This window comes from Ammospiza caudacuta, chromosome 21, assembly GCF_027887145.1.
Source record: "Ammospiza caudacuta isolate bAmmCau1 chromosome 21, bAmmCau1.pri, whole genome shotgun sequence".
Classification (NCBI taxonomy): Eukaryota; Metazoa; Chordata; class Aves; order Passeriformes; family Passerellidae; genus Ammospiza; species Ammospiza caudacuta.
Window position 1 is genome coordinate 1,099,771 of NC_080613.1, and position 17,529 is coordinate 1,117,299.

The window sequence follows — 17,529 nt, forward strand, 5'->3', positions numbered from 1 at the left end:
CTTGCAGTCACCATTCACAATAGAAGCAGCACTTCTAACAGCGTTTTATGAGGCAACTACTACAAAACTTTATTTTTCAGAAAGAAATTCACACCGAAATCAAGGACAGTTTCCACTCACCTTTCCTAAATCATTAAAGTGTGCGTTTACACCAAGAGTGCTTACATGTAAATTAATATTTCAAACACGAGCTGAGAAATATCTACCAACTCCTGAACTTGAAAGCATAAACAAATGTTAGGCAAGTGTGAGGGGAATGTGCCCCAGCCCCTTGGCCATGGAGAGCCCCAGAGCCTGCTGGTGCTGGGGGTGATGCTGCCCATGCCTGGACACCTCTGCTGATGTGTTCTGGCACCTCCAGGACTGCAGCTGCACATTTACATATGCAATGACCTAGATTTGCATGGGCTATCACAACCTATCAGACCTAATTAAAGTAACGGAGCTTTCAGAGAGGGCAGGAGATGTTCGATTGTGGAACAAACCAGGAATCATCCTCAGGTGAGCCCAAAGAGCACCAGAAAGCTCCCTCTGATCTCAGGCCACATTCCCTTCTTGCTGTAGCTGAAGGCTGGCAGGAAACTCTGCTGAGCAGCACTGCAAGGACACCCAGAGCACTGGGACCCAGCTGCCTCCCCAGGCACACACTGCATCAGTTCAGGACTCCTCACATGGGGCTCTCCACTGCTTTCTAGTTCTTCCACAACTCACCACCATCATTTTTCAGAAAGCTGGCAAAGAACCAATCCCTATTCATTCAAACCCATGATCTTTATTTCTGCAAACCTCAGAGTTTTCATGCACAGATATCAATTGTGTGCAGTAAGACACCACCGTCATCTTCTAACTTGTCCATTAAAAATACATTTTCTCATTCTTAGGACAGATTTAGGCTCAGGTTTCCATAACTGCAGTAAAATCAAGCCCCTGCCTCTACAGATCAGGTGTCAAGGTCAACAATGGAGCTTGAATTAAAAAAAAAAAAAAACAAACCCAAACCTAAATGAGCCAAGAAAAGGGAAGAAAAAAACCAACCAAGCAAAAGGAACCCCAACCCTGGACAGTACAAAAACTGGGCTGTTTGCACAGTTCTGTTCCCAGGGCAGCTGTAGGAAGGGCACAGTCTGGGAAGAACTTGTTTTCAGACAAAGGCTGTTCTCTTCATGCACACAAGGAAGTCTCGTTCTTCTCCTACTCCATGAAAAAAAAGCGCCAAAGAATTCCTCATGCAAATAAAAAACTCATTCATTTTGAAGAAGAAATGCAGAGATCATTCCAAGAACAAGCTCTTCTGGACATCTCCTCTGGCACACATGTGCTCTGTGAGATGGAACCAGTGGTGCCAGAGTAGAAATTCCAAAGCTGGCAAAAGCAGGCAAGGGCAGCCCTTGTCAGAACGTCAGGAGGAATCCTGCAGGGCTTTCAGCCTCCAATTTTGAGGTGTTTCAAGATCGTCTGCAGAACAGAATTTGTAAGGTTTCTAAGGACAGGCAGGTAGGATGCCTATACACCCTGAACACATTTGTTGTGTTTTATTTTTCTTCAGGAGTAGTTGTCCAGAATTTGTGTTTTGGGATGGGGAATAAGAAAAAACTCTTCTGTAGAAAGACTTTCCATCTCCAGAACAATTACTGCTTGGCCAATACATTTGCCTCTTTGTAATGACTTAAGATCCAGGGAAAAGCTGACCAGCCCCAAGAGAACTGTGGGAGCAGCTGTGCCTGCAGCCTCTGAGCCCTTGTTTTGGGCCAAGGAGCACCCTGAGAGTGAAAGCAAAATATCTCAAATATTGCAGAGCCAGGCCTGTCCCCTGCTCCCCCAGAGGCACAGGGAGCCCAAGGGCTGAGAAAGGGGATTGCTCACTGCTAATTGGCACAATACAGAAACCAGTGCTAATGTTAATTAATAATCAAGTCAGTTGTTTTACTGCTGATTGGCATGAGGACAACAGGCACCAGTCAGCCCTGCACAAAGGGCTGCAGGCATTTAGAGTATTTGTAATCAACCTAAAAACTGTTAGGATTAGTTAACCAACAGTTAAAAAGTCAGACAGTCCAATCTTCAGATGCCAATAAAAGCATCTTTCCTGTAGAGCCATGAAATGAAATATTCTTTAGAAGAGTAAAAACATACTCGCCCAATTAATTTTCTGAAATCTCATTAAAAAATTTAGCCTGACTAAGTCATACACTTCTGACCTGAATTTTAATTATCTTTACGCTGGATATAAGGTTTTTTCTGATATTTGCAATGCATCATTAATTTTAAAGGAACGGTTTCCTTGCTTCTAAAGTGCATACTTCATCTGAGTGACATTTACTGTAACTAATTTCACCTTTAAAAGACATCTGCAGTGGTACTGGGGGAGCTCCAGCCCCTCCTGCAGAACGTGCACACACCATAAGCAATGATTTACTATCAACATCAGTATTTCAAACCCTTTTAGGATGTCCAAAATTATACAGCTGCCTCCATTCAATAATGCCTACCTGAAAAGAATTTTGCATACTTTAAGGCTGAAATTCCAGTGTGAATTTATGAGAACACAGTAGAACAGATTGATTAAAGAAGGAACTTCTAAGCTTGCAAGAGATGAGGAAACTTTTAAAATATGGATTATCCTTCAAACAGGTAGCCAAGTAATTATTGAAGAATACATCAGGTTTTTCAATTTGAGCTTCAAAATTAGACTACACAGTCATAAAATATCCTTCACCTGACATGTTAGCTGGAATTAAAGTCTGCTGAAGAACTTGGCTTAAGTTTCAAAGTTTCAGCATCCCTGTCAGCATGATTGGGATCTATCCTGATATCCAGATATTCTTGGCCTATCTAGACATTTGTACTACTACACCACAAGGGAAGAGAAAAATACCAGCTTGGAAACAGTAGGACAAGGTGACATTCACAAAGAAATTAAAATTACCACAGAAATAATCTCTTAACAGCTCTGCTGCTAAAATGTGAGTATATAAAAGAGCTATTTAAAAGTGAGTTACTGTGTTTATTTAGTATGAAAACTAAGTGAAAAATTACAACTCTATATTTTTATATCACTGATTTACTCCTAAATAATTTTTATTGCTTACTGTTACTTAGTGTTTACACACTAAGTAATCTGGAGACTTAAATAATTAACACCTTCATTCTGGAACATTACTAGAAAATGTTCTCCCTCTTGCTAATGAACTTCCTTGGGGTATTTCTGGGCAGGTATGAGAGCCAAAAGCCAAAACTGTCATTTTATTGGACATTTAAAAAAAATGTTTGTATTACAGATAACTTCTAAGTATCCAGCATTACTCAAAGGTTTCATCTTATTAGCTAAACTACAGCAGTTAAAGACAGAAAAGCCTGACTCATATTCTGTACTGATGAGCTATAAAGCAGAAACAACACCTCTGTCAGAACTGACAAAAAAAGCAGCTTTAGGAAGCAGCATAATTACAGGAGAAGCTTCTGGGAGAGGAGTTGCTGCTCGGGACTTTTGGGGGCTGGCACAGTAGTTTGTAAGGAAGGGGCTGCAAGGAAGAGAAGGCTGTTCCATACAAAGCTCCCTCCTCATCCAAGGCTCTAAGAACTCATGTTCTGTTTTTTTCTGCTTAAGTTTTTATCTCTGCCATTAATGACATTTCTCATAAGACCAGTTTGGTTAATTTTATCTTCCCAAACCTCCCCCCCACAAGCCATTACACAGCATGTCTGCATTACTCAGACTTTTCAGAAGAAAGAAAGGATCTAAGTTCAGATTATCCAGGTAAAAAGTATCAGAGATTTGAAAAAGTGTATATAAATATATTCCTGAAAAATGGAAAAACAGAAATATGTCATCAGCAACCCTATCATGCCACCAATGGAAGGCTTCTAAACACTGCCTTTTCTATATGCATTTTTCCAGTTCCTTGGTAGACTGTATATTTTTGTTATTCAGGTCTTTTTATGTTATTTTGACAGCAAAAGCAAAGGCAGTCTTCCTGCAATTCTAATTCCAAATTAGACCATTCTCAGAACAGTTTACTAGAGCCCTCCATTAACAGGACTTGGGTATTACCAGAGTTGAGGGGAGGTTTCACTGAACAATGACCATACAGCAAAATGAGCCCACTCAGCATCAGCATCACAGCAGAACACAGATTATTAGCTACTAATTACACTTAACTATGTCATTACAAATTCTAACATGTGCTCCAAGATGCCATGAATGTATCTGCTGCACAGGAACACTTCCTAATCTTGTTCATGAAATAATTACAGGGGCACTATCCTGCCAAATGAGGCAGTAATTAACCCTAATTGCTCAAAATGCAACTGGCTAATTCTAGGAGATTAATCAAGGGGATTCAATTATTATTAAATGACTTAATATGACAAATTGCTACATTAGGAGAGGGGGCTTTGCTCCACACCATGGTACTTTCCCAGCAGCGCATTCAGAGTGTGCACAGAACTCCCCCTCAGCAGAGGCTGTGCTGGGCACTGGCAGAGCTTTCCCAAGGAAAGTGGGATTGATCTCCTGCTTGGGGACCCTGCTCAGCCCTGCTCTGCTCAGGGACCCTGCTCACCTCTGCAGTGGGAACAACAAAGGCTCACCAGCCCTCCCAATGGTCACATTCCACCACTGCTGCAATTCTCTTCTTTCTGACAGCTTTCCATGCTGCTTTTGGTTCATTCCTTAATACGACACAGGGGCAAAACTGAATTGCTCTGATCAACAGAAAACAGGCTGAAAAGTCAAGCAGCCAGAATTCACAAAATCCAAGTTTCATGATTACACAGACTGTGGGTTAATCCTGGTTTTAGCTCCCTTCTGCAGAAAGGCAGGAAGAGAGAGGAGCTGCTACAGTGAAACTTCATTATAGTGTGGACAAAACACATTGCAGGATGAGTTCCAGAGACTCGCAGGGAGCCTACAGCTCCATGGAGAATGAGCTTTTTCTTTTATCTGGTAATTACTTCTCTGGCACTTACTATAAAAAGAGATAAAATACATTTATTCACTTACACAATAATCTATTTTACTTTGGCCTTTTCTTCAAAGAGTCAAAGACATGAGAAAGCCAACTCAGTATGTTTTCATAAGATGATTTAAAAACACTAGCTTTAAGTAAAATTCAAACTATTTCCTCTTTCTCTTATTATAATCAAAAAGTGGGTTCAGGAAACTGTCTGTCTGGTAGAATCCCAAACTGGATATTCCCTAAAACTGCTACAACTGCACTAAAAACAAAAGGAGGGGGACAAAAGCAGCTAAATGCTAAGAAATCAGGAGACCTTTATGGAACGAAGATAAGAAAAGACAGAGGGAGAGGGATCAGAGACACCCGCACTTACCTGAGGATCATGCTGGAATTCCTGCCCTGGCAGCTTGCACAGAGGGTTGTTCTGGTCCCCTAGATGGTGAGGATGGTTGTGCTGCCCTTCCATGGTATCATACCAAACTCTGCCTCTCAGCTCTGCTGAGGCAAAAGAAAGGGGAGAGGTTTCAGGCCAGCCCAACACAGCAATGGGAAATGAGAGTCTGATCCCCTTCAAAAATGGTACCAGAAGCTGCAGAAGCTGTAAAGAGCTGCCCAAGAGGCAGCTGAGGCATTCCAGTGCTGGAGCCACACTGTGATCCCAGATTAACTGATCCTCAGGGACAGGGCTGTGCACACACTTCAGGAACACCGTGGGCAACAGTGATGGGGCAGCTGTGGGACACCTCCCCTGCCTGCAGAGAAAGAATGAATGTACCCAGATTTTCCAGCCCTTCTGGGAAATAAAGCCCCTACTTGAACCATTTGTGTTCAAGCCTGATTCGGGGACAAACTCTGCTAATTCTGTCAGCTGCTCAGGGAAGCAGGACTGGATCACAGCACTCCCTGCTCCACACCAGCTCTGGGGCCAGGCTCTGGCCCCCAGCAAAGTCAGGCCCCAAAACACAGTCACAGCACTTAGAGAACACGCACAATAAATACACCCAGAAAAGGCCATTCACAGGTTTTGGCCATCCCTTACCCACACCCTGCCATTCCCAGTTGCATCTTTCCTGTCCTTGGCACTGACTGAAGCCTAATGGAGAAAAGGGAAGATTTAGTGGCCAACACAAGCATTTGCAGAAACTTATTTCAAGAGTTTTGGCAAGTATTCACTCAGTGAAAGAACACAACCTGACCTCATTAGTGTATTAATAGTGCATGCCTGGCACTTGGTCAATGACTAAGTCTTAGTTTAAAATACAAAGGTATTTTAAATATTTGTGGGAGTGGGGGAGAAAATATGATGAAGAAGAATTTCTGCAGCAAGTAGTGCTCAATTCTTTTAACAGTTGTCTGTGAAATAAACCCTTAGTTCTGGCAGATCTTTCCCAACACCAGCTACCATAACACAGGGGGAAAGCAGAGAGAGGCTCTTCTCATGTCTCAAGCAAATGAACCTTCACTCTGACAAAAGCGCTGCAGCTCCTGCTACATTACACAGGTGAACACACGGATTGCTCTCAATAAAAAACAGTTTTTCAAAGTCAGTACCATGAACTCCAGTGGGGGAAGGAGAATCACTGCTAGTATGAAGAAATTTGCTTTAAGATCTTTTCAGTCTCAAGCATCTGTAGGTTTATTAGTAACCAGGTGAAGATACCTAGATAAAACTGTCTCAATACTAACACTAAAGTGCCCTATGAAATTCCTACCTTATATTATACTGCTGGAACTATCTTAATTATTTTATTATTCAAGATCTGGAGAAAGGTTTACTTGAAGGGAGAGCCACACGTTCTCGCTCTTCCAAGCCCACACACACAGAGCAAAGCCTGGTTCCAACACAGGAACCTGGACAGGGCACATTCCCAGCACAGACACATCCAGGCAGTGCCACTGAAGTGTCTGCAGCCTGACACTGATCAAACTGGGCATCCACTGTGTCCTGCCTTCTGAAGGACTAACACTCAAAAACAGGGGAGGCATTTACTGATTTATCTCTGGACATGGGAACCTGAACGGCCTGACCACAGCCCAGTCCGGGCAGGCCCCAGGACCCTAAGGAAACTCGAGGAGCAATCTTTGCTGTGAGGCAGCACCAGGGCAGGGACTCACAGCCCAGGAGAGCCCACGAGCAGGGACGGGCCAGGGCAGGAGCTGCACTCGGGCACTGCTCGTTTGAAGTGCTGCAGCTGGAAGCAGAGGAAGGAGTAAGAACAAAATAGCAGCTTTGAAAAGAGATCCAGCAGAGCTCACATGACAGCACGGAGCCTGCTGACACCTCGGGACAGCGTGTCCTGCCCAGGCTGTCAGCTTGGCTATTCCAGGCTTTGGCACTGCACAGGGACAGGGAAGGGGAATCCCCGGGAAGGGGCTGCACAGAGGATCTTCAAATAGCTGCCAACAACACACAGGCACTGCACTGCAGCAGCAAAGGTACAAGGTACACTCTGAACACTGGCCCGTTTTTACTTGGCACTGTCTTAGCTCTGCACTTTCCTTTATTCCTGCTTCCAAATTTCCTACAGAGTTCTGCAGTATCACACATTTTAACACTGAGTCTTGACTATGACTGTAAACCAAAACATCTTTAAATTGTGTGAAGCATCACATGGCTTTCCAGAAAGTGAATAAAAGAACAGGATCATCATTAACATCACAAGAAAGATGGCCACAACCCACATGGGATGAACAGCTCCTTCTCCCACACTACTGTCACCTTACTCTGTACAGTTATTACTCCATGCAGCAGCACTCACAGGTGACCTGGGGTTTTTCCGAATACAGGGAAAACAAAAACTCTCTTGTGCAGTCAGCTCCCCTGTCACATCCCCAGCTGCAATTCCTCTCTGCATACCAGTGTCCATACACCTAATCAGTAGAGAGCAAAACACAAAATCCCATCAAACCCCTGATACCTTGCAGGTACCTGACAGGTGGGATTCTCAGGGCAGAACAGCCCAGGGCACTTGGTAGCAAAGGCCAGGATCATTAGTTACAAGACACTCATTAAGGAGCAGAACCTCATCAGCATCCTGGCACTCAGTCCCAGCCGCCCCGGTGCCCCGGGTGCTCCTGGTGAAGCAGCTGTGCCCAGTCTGATCGGGTATCACCATGTGTCTCAGGATGCCTCCAACTCAACTGCAGGCCAAATTATTTGCTCCCAGATGTATAATCAACATGACAGGACCTCTTGAGCAGGCAGCAAAGCAGCAGCTTGTGCTCAGCGTTACAACTGCTTTCTGTACCAGCACTTTTCACCTTCCTGCAAGACACAGCAGCTGCTCTGTGTGCCCTGTGCTCAGCCCTGCTGCTGCCCATCACACACACACATAGATACACACACACAGAACTGAGAGTTAAAGCACAGATATGTCACACACACAAATCTGCTTCCCCCTCAGTCACTGTATGCCTCTCTTCTCCTCCTACACAGGGACTTGTGGGGGAGCCAAGCAGGTCTGTTGGGGCACCTTGCGTAAAACAAACAGAAACAAACAGCAAGTCATACATGGTTCCAGAAATCCACAAGCTGATTAAAACCAGTCAAGTACACGACTTAACCTAATGCACAAATGTCCATCTTTTACCACACATGGGGAGTGTGGTAGGGCAGCAGGGCACACCCACCAGGCCCCCAGGCAGCTGTGATACCCACAGGGATGGGAGTACCATCCCTGGGTTTCCACTGCCATGGCAGCCAGGCTGGGATACCCACAGGGATGCGCTGCCATGGCAGCCAGGCTGGGATACCCAGAGGGATGGGAGTACCATCCCTGGGTACCCACTGCCCTGGGAGCCAGGCTGGGATACCCACAGGGATGCACTGCCATGGCAGCCAGGCTGCCACTCCTCCTGGAGCCACTGTGCTGCTCACTGCAGGCTCCCCAAAGGCTGCAGCAATGCAAACTGTTTTACAGAATAAACACAACCACATCAGCACCACTTTCTTCCTCTCTACTGCCCAATAATATTCTTCCTCTTCCTTGCTCATAAAATAAATCTGCCAGGATACTCTATGAGATTACCTATATATTTAAATGATGATCTGGCCTTATGATTACATTATCGCTGTGGTTCAGGGTAGGTGCTCTGGGGAAGGCAGCCCAATCCTAGGAAAATATTATTTTCGAGTGACTTTTATTGTCCATTACTTTACACCATTTCTGTCACAGCTATGATGCCTGGTAGGAATAGTTCACAACAGAAATATCTTTGTCGTTAGTATTCTCATTGCAATTTAGTCAGATCAACCTTTAAATCTCATCCATCATACTGAAGAGCTTTGGCAAAGCGAGCACAGTAATATATGCTTCCATGCAAAACCTAATTACAGGCTAGGTTAAAAAGCCTACCCTGTTCCTTCTGCAGTGCAAGGTGACAGGAAATCCTGAGCATCCCTTGGTTTCTCACTCTCCCTTTTTGCCGGTGAAGTGCGTAACCCATTCATTACAGCAGACTGATTCTGTCTGGCACATGACAAACTTACTTGAACCTAACAATTAAACTTCTGACAGCGTTTCCAAAAGCAGAGAGTATTTACTGTAAATGCCTGACAATTTTTTTCCTCTCTGCTCATCTCTCTCAACAGTCACCTTATGATGACTGGAAATTACCATAAGCAAATAGCAGTCTAACATCCAAAAACCCCTCATGTAAATGTGAAATACACACCTGCCAACACTGAAAAAAAAAATGAATATGAATGTTAAACAAAACAAGACGAGGAACGGCACTGAAACGCTTGAGGAGAGAACACTGCAAGAGCACAGTTAGAGAATGTGATTCAGTAAAAAAGTGCCCAGCAAGAGCTGCCTGAGGAGGCTGGTGGTCATGCACGGCCACCCTGCCCTGTGAGAGGGACTGGAGCCTCTCTCACCAACAGCTCTGGCTGCACTGAGGGAATTCAAGCAAAAACTGTTAAACAGAGTCCAGTAAATCACCCAGAAACAGCTTCTGAATTTCAGGCCCAGCATCACGATGAAACTGCATCTCTAGAGTCACACACACAAACATTACAGTGTGAGTTACCTGCAATCTGTAACCCCCTGGGAAGGATGAGGGTCCTTGTAACAAACTGACCACTGAAGAGAAGATGGTGGTTTAGTCACACCTCACATTTCAGAGGGTTGGATTTACCCTGAGAGCAGATGCAGATGGGTTTCTGCTAAGACTTTGTGCAAACCAGATTTTCAACAGCCAGTAAGGGATGGGCTCCTCAAAGACCCCAAATCCCCTAACTGAGAATGTTTCCGTGAAATGGCTGAAAAGCCCTGGAGCTTTTTCATACCCTGTCAACAACTGATACTCATTAAACAAATGCTGTGACAGACACCATAATTCACTGTTCCATACCTAGAAGCAAAATGACATTAAGTCAACTATTTAAAGCTACGCAGAGTCATCTCTCTGTGGATGTCAATAAAACAAATGCTTCCTGCCAATAATTAACTGCATGAAACATCCCACTCTGTTTCAAATCACTACCTACACCCAGCTCAGGTCTGTATTCCCATTCTAAGCAAGCAACATTGTAACTTCAAATACTCTGTCTTCTGGTTTGGGGGAAAATCTAGTACAGTGGCTGGAAAATAGCGAGGTTGGGCAGAGTGTGCTTGGCTGGATCACTGTGTTTGAGGATGCCACTTGAGCTAATACAACACTTTTGAGAGAACATTTCAAGTGCCCATCTCTCACCAGGTAGGCAGGCAGCTGACTTCTAATTTTAGTTTTAAGTTTTAAAAGTTTTAGCAGAATTACGGGTTGGGTTTGTTTGGTCAGTTTTTTCCTGTGTTGTAGTACCAGCTCCCTAGAATTTGGTCCTGAACCAAAAACCATAATTGTCTAAGTCTTCTGGACATATTTCAGATGCTCTGCAGATCCATCCATTCCAAGGGATGGTTTCACAGGGCTCCTATTAAACAGCTCCAGGATCAGTTCCAAGAGCACTTGGTGATTCATATTTTAAGGTAAATGTTCCTTCTCACCAGCTTAACTGGACTATTCCCACCCCTTCTTCCACTGCACTCAATTTCCTAGTAAACACTACATGTAAATATTTATGTGTGATGTTTGTGTAGGATGTAAACATCAAATACATATTCACATCCAAAAGTCAGGATGGATAGCAGTCAGCAGCATTTAAAGGGACAATACTTCCTCTGAAGAAAGGTGATACTGTGACCATGGTACAGCAACAGCAGGTTGCATTCTTCCCCTAGCAGTTTTCACTTAGGTGTGTTTCAGTAAAGTAACAAGCCAACTTTAATTTATATTCTTGCAGTTGGAATTCTGAGCCCTCCAGAAAATTCACTGTATTCATTTTTATCACCTTTGAACCATTAGAGCCAGATCTCTCAGGCCACTGCTGGTAATGACACACATGTCAAAAATAAACACATACCAAATCTACCTGGAATTTTACTGTACTGCTTACCAAGCATGTGACAACATGCTCACGTTTTAATTTATAATGCAATAAAGCTTTCAAACACGAAGCCAAATTATTTAAGAACACTTCTGTTATCCTTCTTGGAATTCATTCATTTCTGATGAAGGGAAGATTAAATATAGGCTGGAAATATATTCATAACGTAAATGTTCACAGAAACTGCCAGACATTTTCACATCATTAAATGCTAACTGAAATGAGTCCCATCCCATGGAACACACACTGTCTGTACCAGCAGCACCACCCCCGTTCCAGGCTGGCTCCTGGCACAGGAGGGAACATCTCTCCGAGCCCCCAGCCAGGTGACAATGACACTGAAACACAGCTCCACTCTCCTGCTGCACCTGAAGAACCCTTGTCAAGGAGAAGAGTCAAAACTCAAGCACTCGGGCAGATGGACTGTTCTGAGGCTGTGGTGAAACCCCTCAACCCAAACCACCCCCTAAAATAAGTTTCTATAAGACACAGCAAAGAATGCAAACTGCTTCCACAGCTGGATCCTGTCAGACACCTTTAGTGACCACCATCCCACACAGGAGCACAAGTGAACAGACCATCTTAAGCTGGTAAGATAAAACCAGAACCAAGATCCAAAGTTAAAAAAAAAATTGAATCAGCTCTGCTGCTAAAGGGGCAAACCCTGAACGTGGCATCCATTCAGCCCAGCCCGTCCTCAGAAAGTTTAACAAAGTTTTCTATAAATCTTTATGTACATATATGATTGGAAACACCACCACTTAGCACTTACAAATATCTTTTAATTAGAACACTTCCAAGCACTCAAGAAGTGTTAAGCAAACCTCACAAAAATACTTCTGAAATACTGCTGAAATTTCTGAAATGTTTGAGAAAGGTAGATCAAAGTACAAGAGCAAGCCCATGTCAGATGGGCTCAAAATCCACAAAACCTGCTGGAACCAACTCGGCTCATGCAGCTTCTCTCTACAGCCGTGCTGTTGGCTATTAAAGACTCAAATTATATCTTTAATCCAGGGAAAAGGAATGGAGGAAAATAGAGATATATGTTCCCCCAACTTCAAAACATCAGAACAACAGCTTGAAGTATTTACATTTCCCATAATCAGAAGGAAAAGGAAATGATGCTGAGAATTGTGCAGCCCAGCCAATCCAAAGATTCATGTGATTCAAATCCAAAAGCAACTTCAAAGCCACCTCATAAAACTCTACCCAAAATGTGCAGGCAGCCAGATGTTGGCATCGCAGGAAGTGCTTCACAGCATCTGGATCCTGCAAGCAACAGCCAAACGGAAGCAGAAACTCTTCTCCACGTAAAAATATTTAACATTTCTCTACTTACAAAAATAGCTATGCTAGAAATAGCATCTGTGGGTTTTCCACCCCAGCATAACTGGGGCGGAAAAGTGAGTGAGTGAGACTGCATTATCAATATTGCTACTAAATAAAAGTCAGCTTCCCTGCACATTCCTGAGTACCTGCAACTGATGGCACAAGTTTTCCAAAAACAAATGCAGCTCTTTGGTTCATCTCCCCGCTTCTGTATCCCTGCATGCAGCACATCTCCATCTCCCCTCCCACACGGGCACAGCTGTCCCTAAAGAACAAGATTCATTCACCAGTACCTTGCAGACCAAGGCCACAGGGTAAAACAAAGAAGATCTGTTCTTTACAATGTCTGCAGAGCTACTTTTATTACTTATTTTGATGACAGACAGGGTTAATGAAGTTCTTGCAGAGAACTCTCCCTTTCCTGGGCTAAATGCCCAAATTCTTTCAGGATTCACAAGACTTGTCTATTTAAATTGGGTCCATTTTTTTTTCCCTACAGAGAGGCCTGCACAGAATGTTCTGAAGAGAAGCTGGGAATTAACCTTTCAAGAAAATTATAACTAAATGTGCAAGCTCTGTATAAGAGACAAATCACATTTCCCACTATATTCTGCCCTCTGTAACCATTTTCTATTGGTCTAATAAGCTTCAGTGTTGAAGCATAAACTCAGTAGTATCAGATTATTAAAAACCATGAGCTTACTCATGGAAACAAGAGTCCTGCCCAGCCTGCATTTCTTTCCTAATCTCCCCAATGCTGACACCTTATTAATACCTGTGAATAACACACTACAACTCATCAAAAGAAATTTTTCAAGTCCAGCAAAATCCAGGTGCAGCTATGCCTGACCAGGGAAGTTGGAAGCCACGTGGCAAGGCAAGTGCAAAAGCAGAACAGTCCCTCTTCCTGCATTAGTGGTGAAGCAGAAAAGCTAAAATAAGACATTACAGTCACTTCAAAGCACAAACCACGGGAACTTTTTAAAAGAAATCCCAATAAGTCAGTCACAGAATAAGTTATTGCATACCTTAATACACAAAGAACTAAGTGCAAACACAGGTAGAGAACCATCCCCAACACTGTTTACTCTTGGATGGTAAAGTTCTTACATCTGACACAATGTTATAAATTGAGTAATTGACCCACAAGGAAGTAAAGAGCTCAAGAGAGTTAAAAATTACCCTATAAATACCATAAAGATTAACAGGTTTGTAATACCCACCCAAGAAGCGCTTACTCTAAGTAGAATGATTATGAACACACAGCAAGAATATTTACTCCATGGCCCTGAGTTCAGTATATACAGACTCCACAAAAGGCAGCACTGCTTCTTAATACACTGACAGCTGAGAGTCACTCCTTGGGTTTCCCAGCTGATCACAGGGTGGCACACAGACACATGGTTGTGACTTACTTGGTTCCTTAAAATACAGTCATGTTTTTTAAAAGCTTTTAATTGTTTCTTGGGGGGTTCTGTTACAATTTAATATTTCTGAGGCTCTCATTTTTTTTACAACTCTGATAGAAGAGCTAATGAAACACCAGCAGCACAAAGAATTAATCAGAATCTCCATGAAAGAGGAAGGAATTTTTGTGTTCATGTTTAGTATCTGTGTACCCTGAAACCCTACTCTTGGGGAAAGAAACTTAAAATACCTACAGCTTTTCTCCCCTCTCCTCACTGCAATGACAGAGACTTGCCTCAAGAAGCAGAGCCCACCACAAACCCTCCAAGAAAGGCTTCACATTCAGAGGAAAGAAAACAGGAAAACAGTGTTCCAACAAGGAGAAAACTCATGCCTTTACAGGATGGCAGCAACAAGACACTGAAATTCCTGAAGGGATCGTATTGAATGTACTTTGAAGCTGTCATCTGTGCTGTAGGTGGGCATTCCCCAACTACTGCACCCTCTGCAGGGACTTTCCCCTCCGACTCCACAGTTTAAAAATCACCAAGTTAAGAAAAAAGTCACTCTCCCAAGTCAAAGGGGACAGTTGGCTCTAAGGAAAGAAGAAAAATTGGAACTTACATTATCCTGGACCACTTGAGGCAGGAGACAGCGGTGGTGTGGGAAGTGAGCACCACCAAGCAGGGGTGAAAGAGCTCGGGCTGTGCCACCCCCAGCTCTCAGAGGCAGCAGTCCCAACCACCCAGCATCTGCTTTTCCTCTCAGCAGGGACTTAAAACTCCATGCACTCCAAAAACCATGAGTTTTTAACAGGCTGGTGGATACTTCCCACCTCTCAGCAAGAGGGCTTCCCAAAGACCCAACGACAAAAGTAACTGGAGAACAGGATCTGTCACTGAGCTCTGCAAAAGGAAAGACTTGCAAATCCTCCCCAGGGTGTGGAGCAACACCTGCTCTGTCAGCAGGCTGAGCTGGGACCGGGTCACAGCCCTTATCAGAGCGGTTTCTGGCCCTGCAATCCCACCCACGTGCTGAGGAGACCGTGATTCATCTGCAGACACTGCGTGGAGGAGCACGATGGCAACAGCCTCCCGCAAAGGGACAGCACAACCAGTCCCAGAGTCCCACCACATCAAACAGGGAAGGGTGTTTGGGCTGAAAGGTGGGAGGATGCACTGCAACAAGACACTGAAAGCTCCCCTGGAAGGTCCCTCAGGTCTGCTGGCAGTGCTGCCCTGGCTGGAGGGAACACTCTGACAGCCACTCGTTTTGGAAGGTGCTGTGCAGTGCCAAATGTTATCACCCTGCTCTGAGGGGAATCTCTGCCCTTTTCTCCAGCACTGCCACACTCGGGTTTGTCACCCTTGGTTCCTCCAGCTTGGCTGGTTTGGGATGGTTTGAGTTCATACACCCCCATATGTCCTCCTGCCACCACCAACAGCACATCAGGAGCAGCCCCTGCCTGCTAAGAGGGCTCACTTCCAAAAGGGAAGCAGCATCTCCACGCTTGGGAAATCAGCATTTCAACACCATTTCCAACTGATGCTATACAAATAATCCATCCATCCATCTGCTGAATTCAGAAAAAAGCCTTTTACACCCTGGACTGGGACGAGCCCACCCAGAGGTGCAGCCTTGGGGAGCTGAGGCGAGCAGGGACCGCTGCTCCCAACAGGGAAAGCTCAACAGCTTCACAGAGAGAACTGCCTCACACTACAGCCCAAACCAGGCAGTACTTGGATAAAACAAAAAAATTAATTGCCTTCCTAAACCAAATGCATTGATCTGTCCAGACTGGTGCCCAAGGTCTGGGGATGGACTGGAACATACTTTGATTCATCATGTGAAGCACAATTCAAAGGTTGGAGTCCAGAACTGGAGACCAAAGTCACTCAAAACAAATAAACACAAAAACTTTAAGAAGTGATTAAGAACTGTAAAATGCCTATAAATAGTCCAGAGGGGTTAAACCAAGAAAGACAACAAGGAAATCACTATAAACGAGACACTGGATACCAACAGCAGCAACAACTTTGTCATTTAAAAAGAATAATCCTACCATCTTCTGCACTTTGTGATTTGACATGTTTTAACTGTTTTAATAAGTTTATAATTGCCATGGTGAACTAGCTCATAGAACAGTGAACTAGCACATCCAATTTATAATCCCAAACTTCATGCAGTTCTGTGCAAAACTCCATTTCTGCCATCTCAAGATCTCAGCAGAAAACACTCAACCTGAAACCTGAAATTTTTTTTCAGACTTACTTATACCTGGACTTGACTAAAAATGTGGATTTTCTGACAGTCTCTAAACTACCCGATTTTCTCGGGTGAAACACAGTGCAAGCACAGGACAGACAGCACCACCTGATCTCACCAAAACACAGCAGACTATAGAAGGCATGAACTACCTGCAAGGCCTTTTTTTTTTTTTTTAAGATGCAATAAATAATACATCTGACAGCTCAACAAGCATCTCTGAGGTTTCAAGAATGCTTTCGAGTACAAAATTCCCAAGGTTGCATTCACTTACACCACTTGGTTTCAAATAGATACGAGTCTGCTGTCGGTTCACTTAAACATGTAACAGGAAACTCAAATTTGACTAAAAGGTTGTATTACATTACTACAGGGTTTATATGGAAACCTTTTTAGAAGGAAGAAGCTAAGGGTTTTTTTCCTCTCCCATCTGCGACAGACAGCTGTTCACTGCCTGGAATCTCTGATAGCAGACACTTAAAGTAGCACCACGCTGAAGTAAATAATTTAGAAATTTAATTTCTTTAATTGTACTGACACTGTACAATTATTTGCAATTTATTGTATCATGCCATGTTATAAGCCATGTCACAAGATTTAACACTGGAAACTACATATACTGTTTTAACAGAATAGAAAATGCAGCTTTTTGCTGAAATATTTTAAAATGTTAAAAAACAATCCAAGAGCCTCCTCATGTCTGGACAGCAATGGCGCTTACAGTGAGTCCAGATGTTTAAATACTTAGAACAGGTTGGAACTTGAAGTAATCTTGATTAAATTCAAGGTGCATATAAAAAATACGTCAAGATAGAAAAATACTTATCTACCTGTAAAAAGATCTGACACTTTCACAGGCTTCTGCATTTGAACCACTATTAAAAATAACTCCTTGTGCTTTTCTGGTTTTAAACAAAACTGTACTGCCAGGCTCTGGAACTGACACTTGGTCTCACACTCAGAACCTCAGCTCTACCCGTCCTGCATTGCAGCCAGCTCCAGACAGCAGCTCCCAGCCCAGCTTTAGAAACACACACCTCCTCAGCACCCCCAAAACCTGGGAGAAAAGAATTATAAGTACTTTGTGCAGTTTAATTTTCTATGTAATTTAGACACACTGCAGCAATTCCAAAAAGCACT

The 17,529-nt window shown here is 43.6% G+C and overlaps 1 protein-coding gene across 2 annotated transcripts in view; it reads right to left on the bottom strand.

The window, feature by feature from the left end:
• The window catches only part of NEK6 (NIMA related kinase 6), a 103,085-nt gene that overhangs the window by 23,301 nt on the left and 62,255 nt on the right, over window positions 1-17,529 (bottom strand). For both annotated transcript variants that reach the window (XM_058818118.1, XM_058818117.1), the window contains exon 2: window positions 5,332-5,453. In XM_058818118.1, coding sequence (XP_058674101.1) covers window positions 5,332-5,424 — 93 coding nt within the window. In that variant the 5' untranslated portion in view covers window positions 5,425-5,453. The remainder of the gene's footprint in view (window positions 1-5,331; window positions 5,454-17,529) is intronic.